At 46.0% G+C, this 18,948-nt stretch overlaps 1 protein-coding gene across 3 annotated transcripts; it reads left to right on the top strand.

Annotated features, from left to right (window-relative positions):
• The first annotated feature begins 3,965 nt into the window (after positions 1-3,965).
• Positions 3,966-18,236, top strand: ZBTB5 (zinc finger and BTB domain containing 5). Of its 3 annotated transcripts, XR_007456880.1 has the most exons (3): positions 3,966-4,162; positions 13,814-15,979; positions 17,557-18,236. XR_007456880.1 is itself a non-coding variant. In XM_049626534.1 (2 exons), exon 2 carries the CDS (start codon positions 13,818-13,820, stop codon positions 15,849-15,851), a length of 2,034 nt encoding a protein of 677 aa, XP_049482491.1. In that variant the 5' UTR covers positions 3,966-4,162; positions 13,814-13,817; the 3' UTR covers positions 15,852-18,236. The 3 variants fall into 3 exon arrangements, 2 of the variants coding, with proteins under 2 accessions (XP_049482491.1, XP_049482501.1); XM_049626534.1 differs by having other exon boundaries at positions 13,814-18,236; XM_049626544.1 differs by having other exon boundaries at positions 3,966-5,538; positions 13,814-18,236.
• Positions 18,237-18,948: the final 712 nt, after the last annotated feature.

Here is an 18,948-nt window from a genome sequence, read left to right as displayed (position 1 = left end):
TTTCAGTAATTTTAGTCTTAACTTTTTAATTAATTCACGTAGCTGAAAGTTTGTCAATTTTGTTGATCTTTTCAAAGAACCAATTTTTGGTTTTGTTAATTTCCCTATTGTTTTCTATTCTCCGTTTCATTTATCTCTGTTCTACCCTTTTATTAGTTTTTTCCTTCAGCAGTTTTGAATTTATTCTTTCTAGTTATTAAGTTCTAAAATTAGTTTGTTAATTTTAAATCTTTGGTTTTTTTAACGTTTATTTTTTTTTTAATTTTTTTTTTCAACGTTTTTTATTTATTTTTGGGACAGAGAGAGACAGAGCATGAACGGGGGAGGGGCAGAGAGAGAGGGAGACACAGAATCGGAAACAGGCTCCAGGCTCCGAGCCATCAGCCCAGAGCCTGACGCGGGGCTCGAACTCACGGACCGCGAGATCGTGACCTGGCTGAAGTCGGACGCTTAACCGACTGAGCCACCCAGGCGCCCCTTAACGTTTATTTTTTGAGAGACAGAGAGACAGAGCATGAGCAGGGGAGGAGCAGAGAGAGGGGGAGACACAGAATCTGAAGCAGGCTACAGGCTCTGAGCTGTCAGCACAGAGCCTGACATGGGGCTCGAACCCACAAACTGTGAGATCATTACCTGAGCCGAAGTCGGATGCTTAACCGACTGAGCCACCCAGGTGCCCCCTGTTTTTTAATGTAAACATTTTTAGCTATAAATTTTCCTCTTAGCACTGTTTTTGCTGTGTCCCAAAGGTTTTGATCTGTTTTCATTTTCATTCACGTTTAAGTATTTTCTAATTTCCTTTGAAATTTCTATTTTGATCCATTGGTTACTTAAGCGTACATTGTTTAATTTCCACAAAATTTAAAATTTTCCAGTTTTACTTGTTATTGATTTCTAACATCATCTCATTGTGGTCAGAGAAGATACTTTCTATAATATGTATCTTTTAAAATTTACTGAGACTTATCTGGTCTAACATACAGTCTACACTGGAAAATGTCCCAAGTGCACTTGAGAAGAATGTGTGCTGTTTTTGTTGAGTACAGTGTTCTGGACATGTCTATTAGATCTGGTTGGTTCATTGTGTTAATTCCTCTATTTCTTGACTTCTGTCTGGTTGTTCTCTCCATTATTGAGAATGGGATATTGTAGTCTCCAACTACTATGGTAAAACTGTTTCTCCCTCCAATTCTGTCAGTTTTTGTTTCAAATCCTCAGTAAGTTGCTTCTGCTGGAGGAGAAAAGACTTGCAACAATGGGGGAAGGGGGTGGTTATGGGGCAACAACAGGTGCCTGTCTCTTCATCTGCACCTATGTAATCAAAAGCAGCAGTCAGCAATCCCAAATATATTTAGAGGACAGAGTCCATTTTTGCCCATCCTGGCCCCCATAAGCTGGTAGAAGGGGCTCCAGGAACCAGTGCACAGCTGCCTGCCACGTGGCTGAGGAGTGAGGGATGGGTAGCTTCTACTGTGCTAAGAGCTAAAACTGACCAAAATTTACTGCAATTTACGATCCAAGCCTTCCTCTAGAGGTTGCAAGCCTTCAATAGACCTTAGTTCCAAAACAGTTGCACCAGTCAGATTCTGCCAGTGCAATTATTGTCTGGGTGAGGAGACAGATTCTTGGTGCTCCCTTCTCTGCCATCTTCCCCAAATCCTCTCTCCAAATTTTTTTCTTACACAATAAAGCATTATTAAATACATTAGTAATTGTTAGGGCTATGGCTGCCTTGTAATTGTTTTCCAGAGTTTTCCTGGCTAATCTTGCAATATTATCTTCCCTTGCGAGTCTTAGAATCAAATGTCTAGTTTCAAAAGGAATCTTATTGATACTTTTATTGGGAAATTTACATCTTAATTTAGGAAGAATGTTGTCAATGATTTAAAAACCATAACTAAAACTCCTGGTTTTCATAAGTGCTATTAAAATAATAAAGCTTATCATAAAAGTTAAATTAACACATAAGTATATACAGACTAAAAATCAAGAAGGCCCTCTTAAAACATTTCCTTATCACCTACTCCATTTACTTAAGTAACTACTGTGAACAGTTTGATAGTATCCTTTGGTACTTAGCCATACATTTACAAGCTTTCCTGTACCTCCACATGCAGGTTTTTATTAATTTTGTTTTATATGTATTGGGATCAGAGATAAAGGAACAGTAATATATACACATCAATTTTTTGTAATCCTCTGTAGATGCACATTCAGATTGTTTCCTTTTTTTCTTCTACTAACAAATTTGTAATCAAAAACCTCTTATATATATTTCTAACTTTGTGTATTTCAGAATAATTTCTAGAAAGAAGTGCCAGCTAAAAGGGAATGAATGAATATTTAAAATTTTGAGAGATACTACTGAGTTATCTTCAAAGAGAGCATCAATGATATTCCCAGCAACAATATAGGAAGGGGCCTTTTCACACTTTCGTAAGTAATGAATATATAAATCTTTTAAACTTTTTCCCAGTTTGTAAATCTGAGATACCTAGCTCACAACATTTTTGTAAGGATCATGTATATGAAAGGAACTCTCACATTGCCTCACATTCACATGGAATATGAATTCACATTCACATGGAATATGAATTCCATATATACAGTTTTACCGCCGAATCTGCGGTTAAATATGTGTAAGGGCTATAAAACGTCAGGTAATCTTAACAGAATTTACCATCAGATTTCATTGAGGCCTTAAAGAAATAAATCCAAAGGGCAACTTTTCCAACCTGTAACGTCGGAATGGATGGATCGGCTGTAATGATATTTGGGTATTAAGTTCTGAAGAAGTGGGGTGTTCCATTTTAGATCTCTCCCTACCCCCACCCCAAAAAACCCAGCGGCGATCCCCTGCCTGCCTTGGTCTCCGGAGCCACGCAGAGCTCCTGGACAGCTCCCGCCGGAAGGCCCCTCACGGGCTCGCTGGTCTCCTCTTCACCCGAGAAGGAAGGCTTCCTTCCAGCCCAGGGCCCGGTGCCCCTGGGAGGCTGCTCGGTTCTCCATCCGAGCATGCACCTGGGAGCTCGGGATCCGCCCCGGAGCCTGCTCTTTTCTGACAGCGTCTCACGTACACCCGCGAGCCTTCCACGTGGGTTTTGGCGGCGGCAGGCTGATGCGACCTAGAGCACTGAGTACGGCAGCGCGAAGGGCGAGTCGGGCCCGGGACCCCTGCCGGACTCCTCGGGCGCCCGCGCTAGGAGACGCCGCCGCCGGGACTGGACGTGGGGCCGCACCGCACCCAACTGCTGTCGGACAGACAGTATTTTTGGTGTGCAGCGTTTTTAGCCTGGATTTGGCTTCATTCAACCCACACAGACTCTTGGAATGTTATTTTATTTTTCCCCAAGTCTACAAGATGGGAACTCAACCTCCGGCCCGCTGCGGGTGTGTGTGAACTCCGGGAAGAGCACTCACTTCGGAGAGGGAGCCGGGGGTCACGGAAGGGCGCGCCGCCGCGAGAGCGGAGAAATTCTTCGGGTCCAGCCAATGGTGGGACACCGTCCCGGCGGGCTCGCCCCGTAGCTCGCGCAGACCTCAGAGAGCCGCGACTGTGATTGGCACGATTAGGCGGAAAACCCGCTCACCTCCACCACAGCGGCTCTCGATTGGCTGCAGCACAAAGTCTCTTTTCTACAGTCCAAACCTAGAGCCGCTTAGTGCTAAATCCCGCCTTAAAAGGCGTTTGATAACAGTTTTACGTGTTGTAAGGAAAATGGTGATTGGTCACTAGCGCTCACGGATTCAGTCGGTAGTAAACACAGCGAGCTCCTGGGGCCGTCGATTGGTCGGTGTTCCGGGGGGGCCGAGTAAATTCCTTCGGATTCCGCGCGCCGGCTGGCTGCACTTCTGCTCCGGCCCCGCCCCCTCCCATTCTGATTGGCTGCAGCTCGGTCGGAGGGAGGAGGAATGGAGCGGAGTAGGCTCCCTCGCGGGCGTCACTTCCGTTTACTGTCCACCGCTGCCGTGGTGTTCTCAGAGTGCGGCGGCGAAAGGACTGAAGGAGCTGGGGGACGAGAGGCGGGGTGGGCGGAAGGGGGAGGAAATCCCATCGCGGAGACGCCGGGCTGGACGTTACCGCCTCCTCCGACACTGTCAGGTCGGATCGGAGAAGGGTCACCGCCTCCTCCAGCGAGCAGGGGGGCGGAGCCCGGCTCAGGTGAGGCGACCCTGTCAGCACCAGCGGTAGTGGGGCTCGCGGGCGCGCTCACGTGGAGACCGTTGAGCTCCTGGAGGGCTGGGCTGTCGGCGCGAGTCCGCTCGAGCCTAGGCGTCGGGGCGCGCGCAGACGCGTACCGGTGACCCCCGCCTACCCTGCCTGTCTTTCTGAAGGGGTATTGTTACCCTCCGGAGCGGAGGGGCCAGGCGGGTGGGAGGCGGGTCCTTCTGCGCAGGCGTCCCCCAGGTCCCGACGCCAGGCTGTCTGTCTGCCGGGTGGGGCGGGGGCTCTTGCCCCCACGACTCTGCGGGCAGGCGACGTTGGTTACTGGGATGGGGTGGGAAAGGCCTAGGACCTATAGCCTGGCGGGTTAGCAGAGGATCTGCCGCCCTACGGGTTGGGGTCGGGTGGCTTCGATGCCCCCTTCCTGGGTCTGTGAGCGTCGAGGTTTCCTTTCACCAGAGCAAGGCCAAGGCGTTCTGGAATCGGGGACCGGCGGTTGACCCTGGAGGGGTGGAGCTAGTCTTTTGGAATGTCCCCGCCGGTTATCGAAGGACTAAACTGATTATGGGCATTTACTGAGTACCCATTACTTCCAGGCTTCATGTTGGGAGCTGGGGTGGGGGGGGGGGCGGTGCAGTAGTAAGAACTGCTGTTGCCCCTCTTCCCCTTGTTTGGAGGACAGCTTCGTACATAAATGCTAACATCAGGCAGTGAATTAAGGAGGGGTGGAGAGTTAGGTTTTTACCTTACAAAAAAAGAAAAAAAAAGTCAGCCCGCATTCTGGCCTGCTGGAGGGTACTGTAAGAAGCTAAGTCCTTTATAGGAGACAAATCCTAAATTTATTCGGAGGAAATTTTTTAGGGAAAAAAACAGTAAAGCCTTGATTACTAAGTAAAAGGCTCGGGTTCTGGGTAATTTGAATGAATAGAAGAAACCCCTCACCTTCGAGAATTGAAACAAAACTTCTTACAAAATATGTTAATATACTTTTCAGTTATAGTAAGTAGAAGATGTTACTTACATTGGGATCTGTAGAGGATGCTTTGCCTTTATCATTGATGATTTGTTATCCTTGTATGGACTGTTGTGCCTTAGATAATTAAAAAGGTGTGCTGGACGCCTAGTAGTCTTCTGGAGAATTTGCTCATCATTTGCCAAAGTCTTAAGATTTCCACAGACAGGGTGGTTGGCCTCAAGCCAAAAGAGCAGAGGTGGAGGGAAGAAACCAGGTGGAGAAAGAGGAAAGAATGTTAAGAACAGCCACTAAACCAAAGGAAGGCTTCCTTCCCACTGTTGCTCTAACCCTCACTGGAAATCTTAGCAAACTTGGGAAGACTGGCCTGGCCACCACTGACAGCTTGGTGACCTGCCAGGTAAGACTAGCTGGTTGGGGACCTATTCTGGGCCCATGCGTTTTACTGAATAAATGAACCAGGACTTTTTAAGAGTTCTGAAATCAACTTGTTTTTTTTTTTTTTTTTTTGATTTGCCTTTTTTCTCCTAAAAATTGTGTTAAGACATAGTTAGCTGGGGATGCTGGCAAGCTCTATTCTGGTTAATTGAGGTATTTCTAGCAAAATTCTGAACGTGATAAGATTTGGAAGAAAAACATCTTAGAGTAGGGTGTTTCCTAAATTTAGAGGTCAGTGCTCTCAAAAGAGACTTTGTTGTAAGACTGTCACGAGAAGTTGAAGTCATTTTTAAAAACCACTTTGATACAAAATGCATGTAAATGTTTTAATATTAAAAGTACTGAGTATGAATTATACTAGAGTTCTTCAGTGTGGGTAAGACTTAAAAATATCTTCTGTATAGTGAGATATGACAAAGTTTGTTGTAGGGCTGACACAGAATCTTGAATCTGCCTCATCTTTTCCTTAGAAAGGGAAAAGAAAAATTTAAGATATTTGAATCAATACTGTTCTCCTCTGTCAGTTTGAAGCGTAGGTTTTTCTTTTGCTGTACTTACCATTTCTCAAATATGGACATTGTCTACTAGAGCCAGATTTTGCTAGTGTAGCAGGTGGGACGGAATGGGACATGACACTGCACCTTTTGTCTAAGTATGAAGCGAACTTCTCATATGCTAGAAGACCAGCTGTTTGAGCAAACTGCTGCCCTTAGAGTTGTTTACAGCATTTTCATCACTGAGCAGTGACGTTTGATCTCAGGGTCCAGTTGTGGGGGGTGCCTTTCATTTGATTAGTTATACACATATTTGCTAAAGGCTTTGATTTATCTTTCATGCAGCTCAAACATATTAGGAATTGTGTGGGAGTACTGACTTCATTGTAATAAAATAGGCATGCTGTCCTGTGCCCTGGAAGGAAGTCACCCTGCACAGCTCACATCAAGGGGCTCCACCCCTCCATCTCTTTGAGGGCCGAGAATCTACATAAACTACTTGGAATTCTTCTGCACAGGAGATTTGACTCTTCTCTCCCCAGTATTTATGTGTTTGTGTATATCAGTATGGACCTATGGATATTTATTGTATACATTTGGGGTATAGTCCAGTACTGTTTTATCTTTTTGCTAAATTGTTCCACCTTTGGCCTTTGGGAGTTCTTTCTCCTGTTGGTCCTGCGTCCCATTCACATACATTATCGTGTTTGTTTGTTTGAAGCATTTCCTTACTTTCTGACACTGTAAGATACTGCAGGCTTGTGTATTTTCTGCCTCAGACCTAGAATCAGCCATTTTTCCAAAGAGCACTAGTTCCTTTTGTTAGAAAATGGTATTTGAATTTTTTTAAAATGTTTATTTGTGTGTGTGTGTGTGTGTGTGTGTGTGTGTGAGAGAGAGAGAGAGAGAGAGAGAGAGAGAGAGAGAGACACCATGAGCAGGGGAAGGGCAGAGAGAGAGGGAGGCACAGAATCTGAAGCAGGCTCCAGGCTCCGAGCTCTCAGCACAGAGCCTGACGTGGGGCTCGAACTCACGAGCTACGAGATCATGACCTGGGCCAAAGCTGGACGCTCAACTGACTGAGCTACCCAGGTGCCCCTAGAAAATGGTATTTGAAACCAAGTTGTGGGCACCAGGGTGGTATTGATATACATTTTTTTTGTAATCTCTTTAATGTCTACTTTAAAAGAACACAGGTGTATTCTCATTCCTGCTTTTGTATTCAATTTGTTATGATACACTTTTTTTTAAAAAAAATTTTGGGGCGCCTGGGTGGCTCAGTCAGTTGAGCGTCCGACTTCAGCTCAGGTCATGATCTCACACTCCATGAGTTCGAGCCCCGTGTCGGGTTCTGTGCTGACAGCTCAGAGCCTGGAGCCTGCTTCAGATTCTGTGTCTCCCTCTCTCTCTACTCCTCCCCTGCTCATGCTCTGTCTCTCCCTGTCTCAAAAATAAATGAAAACATTAAAAAAAATTTTTTTAATGTTTATTTATTTTTGAGAGAGACAGACAGACAGAACACGAGTGGGGGAGGGGCAGAAAGAGAGGGAGACACAGAATCTGAAGCAGGCTCCAGGCTCTGAGTTGTCAGCACAGAGCCTGACGCGGGGCTCGAACTCACGAACCATGAGATCATGACCTGAGCCAAAGTCAGATGTTTAACTGACTGAGCCACCCAGGCACCCCTGTTGTGATATCATCTTGATTAAAGTATACCAAGAAAAATCCAGCATCACAGATATGTATTTGGAAAAGGGAGGAGTATTTTAGTAGCTTTTTCAGATAACTTTGGATAGTCTTTTCTGATACTATAACAAAACTCAGCAAATGGTATTTTCTTAAGTGGTTGGTTAGTTGCAATGTGTCATCTGAAACTGTATCAACAAAGTTCGTATTCTGTTACACTGAAATACATTAGTTTGTGTCTTGCACTGTGAACGCATTTCTTTATCCATACCTTATTTTTTAACATCACGGTTTCCATACCTTATTTTTTAACATCACGGTTTATAACATTGGTCATTTGGGAAACACTGATTCACTGAGTTATGCAGATCTTCCAAATATTGATACATTTAGTATACAATATTTAAAAAATCACATTCCATTAGTACCACCAATGATCTCATTGGGTTTGAGCATTGGGAAGCTGTCAAACTCATGGTGACCAATACAAATTTTCCAAAATTCTAATTCTTACCTGAAAGCTCAAATTTTATCATAGGCAATAAATACTGTTTTCTTTGAAATGACAGGCTCATTTCATTCATTTTCAAGAGAATGAGTGGCAAATACTCAAGTCTGAGAACCGTAGTTTGTCAGTCATTGTTCTCCCAAGTTACAATGGTGTTCCATGAAAAAAGCAATTAGTTCAGCTTACAATTTGAAAGTTGCACGAGTATTTTTCCTTCAGACAACATTGCGTGGCAGTATGCAGCACAATGACTTCAAGTGTACTTTTCATTTCATCTCACATAATATTTAAAAAGACGTGTGTTCAAGAATTGAAACTAACAATAATGAAGGCAAGGGGAGATCCAGTCCCCTGTAGAGCCTGCATTTTGTAGTAGTGGCTGCGTTCAGCGCACACACAGCATCCTGGCCAGATTGATCCTGCTGCCCAGTTCCAGCTCAGGTGTCCAGCCTTCCCATCAACTCTTTCAGCAGCTTACTTTTATGCTTAGGTTAGCTAGAAACAGTTTCTGTTGCTACAACCAAGAACCCTGACTGGTACTGTGCTCAAGCTTTAAAAAACAATTAAAATATTTTTGGGTGCCTGGCTGGCTCAGTTGAGCATCTGACTCTTGATTTCAGCTCAGGTCATGATCTCAGGGTCATGAGATGGAGTCCGTCCGTGTCTGGGCTCCTCTCTGGGCATGGAGCCTGCTTAAGATTCTCTCCCTCAAAAAAAAAAAAAAAAAGGAAGAAGAAGAAAGAAAAGAAAAAAACTTCTCTCCCTCTGCCCCTCCCTGCACTCTTGCACGCCAGCATGCTCTTTCTTTCTCAAAACAAACAAACAAACAAACAATTTTTTACAAAAGTCACCTGAAAAGTGATGATAGTCTTTGGTTCAAAATTGTATGCCTCTTTTTTAACTTTTCGGACCATGTGTGGTGATCATTAACATCAGTTTTGAGCATTCACGATCTAATACTTGCCATACTAGCCTTACCTACTTACTCTCCAGCCAGAATAGATACACTGCTTCCCCCCACCTCAAACCTCTTCCACTTTTACCTCCATCTGGAATGCATTTTGCATCTCATTTTATCCAAATGCAGACCTGTGCCTAGCTCTGTTGTCAGGGCCACCAAGAAGCTGGAAATAACCTTTGCCTTCTCCGAATTACCAAGCACAGTTATCTCTCTGGTGGCACTTAATGCTTTCTGCTTTGTTATATGGTTATTTGTATATGTCTTGTTTCCACCAAGCACCTTTGACAGTTAGGACTATGCCATACAGACCTCCACAGCACTTAACCTTGAACGAAGCAAGCACTTCAAAACACTGGATGAATAAATCTGTATACCAAATACACAAGTGCCTTCACGGGCTATTGTGATCTCAGGTTGTATAGCCCCTCGAGGACATGTCTCCAAGTTGCCGGACCTCTTTTGTCCCTTAGTGGGTCAGCTGTCGTTTTTGGCAGCTGTCAATGTGCAGCCGCCGCTTGCCCTCATTCTAGAATTGCTGTTGCTCGTCTTCAATCATTAGGAAACTAGAAAAACTTGAATTTTGCTTATTTAAAACAAGAGACTATGTATGTGAGCTCTTGAGGGACTTTCCTATGAGGAAATCTTTCATACGCAGGCTTTGATCTTTATTTTGGATATTCTGAGACTTTCTGGTTTTTGGCTGATTTTAGAGACCAGACTCTCAGGAAAATGGCTGTTGGGTAATACAGTGTCATATTTTTTTTTAATTTTTTTCATGTTTATTTTTGAGACAGAGAGAGACAGAGCATGAACAGGGAAGGGTCAGAGAGAGGGAGACACAGAATCAATACAGTGTCATATTTTATCTATATACAGTCAGAGCTCATTCAAAAGATAATTTATGGTGCTGTACATCAGGCACTTTGGGAGGGAGAAAATGCAGTCCCTGCCCTCAAAAAGCTGTCTTAGTAGAAAGAGCATTTTGAGTTTGTGCTAGGCATGTAAGTAGGGCATGAATACCTTTTCTTACTCAAACGGAATCATGAAGTTCTAGGTCAGCTAATCCCCAGGAACTGTGAACTGGAAAACAAGGTGGCAGAGCAGGGAGAGCTGGGGGGTAGGGTAAGATGGTGAGGGCTCTGGCTTTAGCTTGAGTTCCCCAGTCATGCTCACTTTTGGTCATTGATAGATGCGCTTTTTAATAGACCTGACCTGTCCAGTTCCCAAACCAACCCCGAAAGAGCAGAAACAGATTATGAAATCAGTCCTGATGACAGATTGGGTTCTGGGGTTAACCCTGGGCACCTGTGTGCCCACCTGGTCCCTAGCCTTTCCCTACTTCCACTTAGTCAAATCAAGTGGAAGCGGGTTGAATGTTCTAGGACGCCAGGACTTGGAGCCCTGTCAAAATCCTAGACCGCTTGTCTGGGACCTTGCCTAGTTTTATTCTCTTACATTTATTTTTGTCTGTATCATCTTTAAAAGTGGAGGACAAGTTCTGTTTGGTTATTTTTCCAGATTAGGGATATTGAACAGTTAAGAATTCCTTAGAATGTCAAGACACTTCCTGCAGGTGGCAACTTGTGTGCAGGTCCTGCCTGGCGCACAGGCAGCAGGTCCCTTGATAGGGTGGCAGATGATATCTGAGTGTGGGTGTACTTTGCTTTATGAACTAAGTATATTATCGAAAAGCATGCAGGTAGGTCAATACAGAAGTCAAATAGTTTAAAATGTGCTATTAATGGGTTTGTTCTCCTAGAACACAAATGAACTTTTTTATTAGTCTAAGTAAAGCATTATTAGGAAAGTAAATCTATTGAGAAAACAGTCAGCTCTTGACTATTCATGTTAATGTAACAAGCAGTGGTGTAAGTGTATTTTCTTAATGATATTTAGTTTGGAAATTACTAAAAATCTGTTCCTGCAGATAACAAATACCGTGCTGTACACTTGCTGTCCGTCAGTTACAAATTGGTAGATCACTTGCTGTATCTCCTCCAACTATATAGACTCATATTGTCACATTTTAAAATCTTTTAGAGGCCTGAAGCTGTTTTCCTTGGTTTCAAGGCTTCAGACAGTCAGCTTTTGCTAAAACACTACCTTCTCAGCATGAGCTCTTTTTATCACTTTTACACTGGGCCTCTTGAGTTTGCTAGAGCTGCCTGAGAGCTTTGAATAACCATGATCTTGATTCATGATTCTCTTCTATCAGAGCTGAGAGTAACAACTTTTATGTCTCCCAGACTGAATTTTTAAAATACCCCTTCTAGATCCAAAAATGTTTTCAGATAGCCATGTTATTTAGGTTTTTCGAAATTATGATTTAAACCTCATGTTTAACTATGTGACAGATCCAACATAAACTAGGTTAAGATAGAGGGGGAATTCATTGGCTTACGAAGTAGGAAGCCCTAGGGTGATGCCCCCTACAGTCACGGCTGGTTCCCAGGGTCTTAATGTGATCAGGACATTGTTTTTGGTGTTGGCTTCCTTCTCAGACAGGCAAAAATGGCCACCATCAGTGCTAGACTTACATCTACCTTATGACTTGCAAGCTGAGTTCAGAGAATGCCAGGGCGACTCTAATTGGCATGGCTTGAGTCACATACCTGTAAGTCATGGGGAGTGGCCAGATCTCCCTGGATTATCTGTCCACTCTTGGAACTCGGAGGTTTAGGGCAGTCTGATCTGCACCATATGCACTAAGAATGGATGAAAAAGTGATTTCCCCCAAAGTAGGCAGACAAAAAAAAAAAAAAAAAAGTTTCTTGAGCTAGGATTTGAATGTTGATTTGTGAGATGTTAACAAGTTTCACATTGTTCCAGTTATTTGTTGCCATGTAACAATTCACTCTGCAAACTCACTGGCTTGAAACAACAAAAATCATTTTATTATCTCTGACAGTTAGAGATTGGCTGGGCTCAGCTCTGGGGCTGAAGTCACTTTGAAGGCATCCTCACTGTGGGAGCAGGTGCCAACCTGCTAGACTTTAGCTAGGCTTCTTCGCAGCATGGCGGCTGGGTTCCAAGAGCAAGCCAGAAAGAACAGGGGAAAGCTATGTTGCCTTTTGTGACCCAGCTCACAAGTCACACAGTGCAATTTCTGCCATAGTCATAGACTTGCCTGGCTTCAGGGGGAGTGAACACAGACCCCACCTCTTGATGAGAGGAGGGTCAGTGTCACATTGTAAGAAAGCATGCAAGACGGGAGAGCTTCATGTGGCCAGCCATCTTGGAAAATACAATCTGTTGTATACATTGCCTTACTTAAAGTGACTAGTTTTTATAAAAAACATGAAGTATAAAATAGGCTTGGGGTGCCCTTATGTTGACAGGCTCACTTTGTTGCCCAGTGTACCTGTATTATCACTAAGGAGCGCTCTGGCTTTCTTTCCACTCTCATTTCCTATTTTTAAATGATCTCAACCCACTTTATGTATAGTCATGTTTGGTGGAAAAATCAGCAACCAGCCTGTCGCTATAGAAGTAAAAAACAGAAAGACCCTTCCTCTTTGCTTCCCTGGCACAGTCAAGGGTAGGAGGTGGGTGGGTCCCTAAGCTCAGCATCTAAAAGCTCTCCCTAGAACTTCCAGTGTATGATTTTTTTTATTGACTAGACTTCCAGCCAGTCCTCCTGTCTTGGCATCCCCTTCAGTCTGCTTCCCCTGGCACTCGTGAAGCCAGTTCCTGAGCCTTTGGGGAGGTAGGGGGCTTATATAGAAGTCAGGTTGTTTTGTCCATTGCTAGTTTAGGATTTAGCTCTCTGGGCTTGTTGAGTCAGCGCTCATTCATTTTTCTGCTTACCAGCTTCCAAAATGCCACTGATACTTCTTTCCCATTCTTCTTGTCCTTGTGGGTTTATACCTTTTAAACAGCAAATCCAGGGGTGCCTGGGTGGCTCAGTTGGTTAAGCATCTGAGCCCTGCGTCGGGCTCTGTGCTGACAGCTCAGAGCCTGGGGCCTGCTTCAGATTCTGTGTTCCCCCCTCTCTCTGCCTCTCCCCTGTTCTCTGTCTCGGTCTCTCTCAAGAATAAACAAAAATTAAAAAAAAAAAATTTAAACAGCAAATCCAAAAACTTTAGTGTCCGTTTAATGGGGTTTCAGCAGTGAGTGGGGGTAAATGCATGTGTGCGATCTATCACCGTCTATAGCTGGAAATCTTACCCACTCATACCGATTTGCCCCTTGACTTCCTTAAGATTGCTGAAAGACTGGAATTTCTTGGGAGCTTATTCTTTGTCCTTAGGGAATGCAGAATTCGAATTAACTTCTGCCGGATAGATATTCTGTCACTTACACACTGGGTCCTAAGTGTTACAAGGGTCAGTCCTATGAAGAGTGAAGGGGAGCCTATAAATAGCCAGTAGCTGGTCCCACGTGTACATGTGTCCAGGACCGTTAGCTGAATGGGCATTTGCTCCTCATTGGACAGGTTTTTAGTCTGTGTGCCCATGATCAGAAATATCAAAAGCTTTAAAAGGCCCAAGCTGGGCCATGCACATCTCTTTTCATCACACCCTCTGTGCTCTGACTTTGATTTCAGCTTTTCTAAGTCTTAACTCTTTCTTTGTTTTTTTTTCTGTAGGATCATGGATTTTCCTGGACACTTTGAACAGATCTTCCAGCAACTGAACTACCAGAGACTTCACGGTCAGCTCTGTGACTGTGTCATTGTAGTGGGGAATAGACATTTTAAAGCCCACCGCTCTGTACTGGCAGCATGCAGCACGCATTTCCGAGCCCTGTTCTCCGTGGCAGAGGGAGATCAGACCATGAACATGATCCAGCTGGATAGCGAGGTAGTGACAGCGGAGGCCTTTGCTGCACTGATTGACATGATGTACACCTCCACCCTCATGCTGGGGGAGAGCAACGTTATGGATGTCTTATTGGCAGCCTCTCACCTGCATTTGAACTCTGTCGTTAAGGCATGTAAACATTACTTAACGACAAGGACGCTGCCCATGTCTCCCCCCAGTGAGCGAGTCCAGGAGCAGAGTGCCCGCATGCAGCGCTCCTTTATGCTGCAGCAGCTGGGGCTGAGCATCGTGAGCTCGGCCCTCAATTCCAGCCAGAGTGGCGAGGAGCAGCCAGCCCCCCTGAGCTCGTCGATGCGCAGCAACCTGGACCAGCGGACACCCTTCCCCATAAGACGCCTTCATAAACGCAAGCAGTCTGCAGAGGAGCGGGCCAGACAGCGCCTCCGACCCACCATGGAGGAGGCCGCCATCGCTGATGTTACGCCAGAGAACGGGCCGTCAGGGGTCCACTCTCGGGAGGAGTTCTTCTCACCAGACTCCCTGAAAATGGTGGATAACCCTAAGGCTGACGGAATGACCGACAACCAGGAAGATAGTGCCATCATGTTTGACCAGTCTTTCGGTGCTCAAGAAGATGCCCAGGTGCCCAGCCAGTCTGACAACAGTGCCAGCAACATGGCCCAGTTGTCTATGGCCTCTCGTGCAACTCAGGTGGAGACCAGTTTTGAGCAGGAAGCCGCGACCGAGAAAAGTGGTTTTCAGTGTGAAAATCCTGAGGTTGGCCTTGGTGACAAGGAACACATGAGAGTGGTGGTTAAATCTGAGCCCCTGAGCTCTCCTGAGCCTCAGGATGAAGTGAGTGACGTGACCTCACAAGCAGAAGGCAGCGAATCTGTGGAAGTGGAAGGGGTTGTGGTCAGTGCCGAGAAGATAGACCTCAGCCCTGAAAGTAGCGATCGGAGTTTCTCGGATCCCCAGTCTAGCACTGACAGGGTAGGTGACATCCATATTTTGGAAGTCACAAATAACCTAGAACATAAATCGACTTTTAGCATCTCGAATTTTCTTAACAAGAGCAGAGGCAGTAACTTTAGTGCAAATCAGAACAATGATGATAACATCCCAAACACCACCAGTGACTGCAGGTTGGAGGGCGAGGCCCCTTATTTGTTGAGTCCAGAGGCTGGGCCTGCTGGCGGGCCCTCCTCGGCCCCTGGCTCTCACGTGGAGAACCCATTCAGTGAGCCTGCGGACTCCCACTTCGTCAGGCCTATGCAGGAAGTGATGGGCCTGCCATGTGTGCAGACTTCAGGCTACCAAGGAGGAGAACAGTTTGGGATGGATTTTTCCAGGTCCGGTTTGGGCCTCCACTCCTCCTTCTCCAGGGTCATGATGGGCTCCCCAAGAGGAGGAGCCAGTAACTTTCCGTACTACCGACGCATAGCTCCCAAAATGCCAATTGTAACTTCTGTCAGGAGCTCCCAGATCCCAGAAAACTCTGCCGGTTCCCAGCTAATGATGAATGCGGCCACGTCCTCCTTTGAGAACGGCCATCCTTCGCAGCCTGGCCCTCCGCAGCTGACCAGGGCATCTGCTGACGTTCTGTCAAAGTGCAAGAAGGCCTTGTCAGAGCACAACGTCTTGGTCGTAGAGGGGGCTCGCAAGTACGCCTGCAAAATCTGCTGCAAGACTTTTCTGACCTTGACAGATTGCAAGAAGCACATCCGTGTTCACACAGGTGAAAAACCCTACGCCTGCCTCAAGTGCGGCAAGAGGTTCAGTCAGTCCAGCCACCTGTATAAACATTCAAAGACCACCTGCCTGCGCTGGCAGAGCAGCAACCTGCCCAGCACTTTGCTCTAACCCCGACCTCCTGAGATCACGCCGACGCCAGCCGCGGGACCGAGGCCATCATCTCCTCTGGTTGGTGGTTCACGCCGTCGGGGCGGAGGCTTCAGGCCGCCCAGTGGCTCCGCAGATTCCTGTGGCTGGTACGTGGGGAGCGAGTACGTGTAGCACGCGTGCTGCTGCATTTCCGAACGAAATGCACACTTTTGGAGAGGGACGTGGTCCCTGAAACCAAGTTCTTCCTTAGGGTTGAGTAATTCAGTCAGAAAGTAGTTTGTAATTGATGGTGTGAAAAGTGGCACATTTAAAAATTAAGAATTGAAGTGCAAAAAAATTTTTTTAGCAATTTTTGTAAAACTCTGTGAAGCATTTAATTAAATTTCCTATATCCTCTGAGGGGAATATTATATATCTGTACGGTGATGCAAAATGCACTTACGTGTAACCAGTGGCGATCTCGTGCCTGTCTGAAAGGAAGGCCCTTGAGGACACGCCTGTCCGCCACGAATGCTTTAAAGTGTATCATGAGCTAGTCCTAGGCCTCAGAAAGTACTGTATTTTAAATTTCCGTCTCATTTGCAGTCACAGACACTGCACTTTGATGGTGCTGACACTGGGTCCAGAGCGAGCGTTCTCCGGACCGTTAGGTGTACATACTTTTGAAAACATCACTGCTGGATAGATGTTTGAACAATTTTTCCTGCTTTTCAAAGCAGAGCTGTAAATGGAGTATGTACTTGTAGGGAGTGACAAGTGAGGTATTGTTTCTGTATGTGCTGTTTTAGTGGGGTCTTAACCAACTTGTGTCACATATGTTACAGCTCCATGTTTGGAAGTCAGAAAAGAGCTGGTGTTTGTCTTTGTTTTAATGGTGTGGAGTCCTGTTTTGTGGGATCTTTCATGGCGCATTTACCCTGCGCTCCATCCAGGCTTCGGGGGCCGGGCCAGCCTGACACATCTCACCCAGCGACAAGCCCATTCTCTGCTTCGCTTCTTCACACTCTCTTGCCCCGTGTGGCATCTTTCCCAGGCCTACATTACTGTTTTTGTTGCAGACTAACCAAAAATGATGTTAACCCCCTCCACCGTGGGTTTTATTACTTTTATATACTGTAGTTTTAAAGTGTAGACCTGAGCTTTTACTGTTGTTTCCCCCACCCAATACTGAATGTTTAAAATCCAAACGTAGCAGTGTTCCCAGATAACTCTTTTCCAGACTCTGTAAGAGAGCTGGGCAGCCCAGAGCATGGCAGTCACCAAGCAGCACCAGACACTGAGGAGACATCTGGGCCACTGCCCGGGGCCTCTCTGGGCCCCAGGGCCTCGCTTTCCCAGCCCCTCCTGCGCTGTCAGGGCTGCTGCTGGCACCTGTGTTAGGTCGAGCCCTGGCTTCTATGCCTCGAGGGGGACGTGCCTCTGTAGAGCTCATGAAGTCAGTGTAATTCATGCACGAACAGGAGTTCAGTTTTTACACAGCTCTTTTAGAGACACCAAACCATTGTGCATAATCGAGAGAAATCCTTCCTTTGTTTAGCAAGCTAAGTACGTGTAGCCTGAAACAATCGGCATGGGTTTTCTCCTCTGAATCTAGCGTGTGCAGTTACACACCTGTCTGTGGATAAAATCCTAACGTTCAGAGTCGGGCTCAGCATCGACCTGTGAACTGAGCCCCAGGGAGAAAAGCCAAAAGAGAAACTTCTGTGATTCCTCTCCTTTCCAGATGTGGGAAAGAGACCGTCGGAGGATAGGGGATCACGTGTGTGTGGCTTTTGTCAGCGGTCTTGATGTGAGGAGGCTCTACATCTACCCCTCTACTTGACGTGGGGACCGGTGTCTTGTGAGGACATTAACCTTGGGAGGCAGGTAGGTCAAGGTGGAGCACAAGAGAGGCCCTGCCTAGGCCCAGGGAGAGGAACCGGTAGCAATGGGGAGAGCAGTGCCAGCCTCCTTTCCCTTCCAGCTTGAGGAGGAGGTGCCAGGAGGCTGCGCCCTCACCTCAGCTCAGGCTTAAGTGGACTTTGCTTTAGGGCCTGTCTCTGACACAGCGGCTGGAGCCCTGTCTCTCCACTGCTAGATGGAATCTGGAATCTCTCATCTACCTCTTAGTCGGTTTCTATGTGTGAGAAGCAAGCTTTTGGGCCAGTGTCCTCATACATGCTGTAGAACTTAGAAAATAATTCAGAGGTTCCCTGTAAAACCAGTCTCAGGGTTCCTATGATCCGAAGTTTCTACCTGAATTATAACTGGTATTGGGTACCTGGATTTTGATTGGTTAGCCTTAATTAGAGCCTGGCGTAATCATTTCTGGTGATCAAATCATAAAGTTCTTTCAGGGCACCCCTGTCAGTGGTGCTATGCTGGTCAAAATTTGAGATTTTGAAATAAAAAATTTGTCACATACATGCCTCTAACTAAACGTGTTCTTTTTCTTCACTTAGGTTATTAAGGTTGACACAAGACAGGGAAGTAGTATGGCTTTCTCTGCTAACGCTGCCTTGACCGGTACTTTTTAAATAAAAAACCCAAACCTCCTACCAAACACTCCTCACGCGGTCACTCACAATTATCGGTCACTCCCCTCAGTTCAGTCCCTCTGCGCTCCCTGCACTCTGTCCGTCTTGGAGGCGAGGACATGCGTGAGGCTTTGTTCTCCGCACACCCTGTCCTCCTCTTAGCCAGCCTGCTTAATCCTGTGCTTTCTGCCGCTCCCTTACCTGCCTCCCAGGGTGAAAGCTCCGTGTGCCAGTTTGGCTTGGCCGGGAAGAGCCGGAACCTGATTCCTTCAGCAGGAGTGGGGCTGTGGCCATGCAGGGGGCCTGGCCTCAGGAGGAATAAGCAAGGTGGTGATCAGAAAAAGGGCATCCACCTGGGGGTGGGGATGGCGGGGGAGATGGACAAAGGGAGCAAAGTGTGAAGGTGCTGACACTCATTTTAAAATAAAAATTAAATGCACCTACCTCCAATTATTCTTGACCCTAAATTTAGAGTGCTGTGACCTCACCCAGTTCTCCTTGCCATGTATATTGGCTTTGATGGTCTAGGTATCGGCCTGAAGTGCCATGATCACCGCTGGGCTCTGGCTGTCCCACCCTCAGTGAGGGACAAGCAAAGG

This window comes from Panthera uncia, chromosome D4 (genome assembly GCF_023721935.1).
Source record: "Panthera uncia isolate 11264 chromosome D4, Puncia_PCG_1.0, whole genome shotgun sequence".
NCBI classification, from domain to species: Eukaryota; Metazoa; Chordata; class Mammalia; order Carnivora; family Felidae; genus Panthera; species Panthera uncia.
This window is presented reverse-complemented; position numbering and strand designations above follow the sequence as displayed.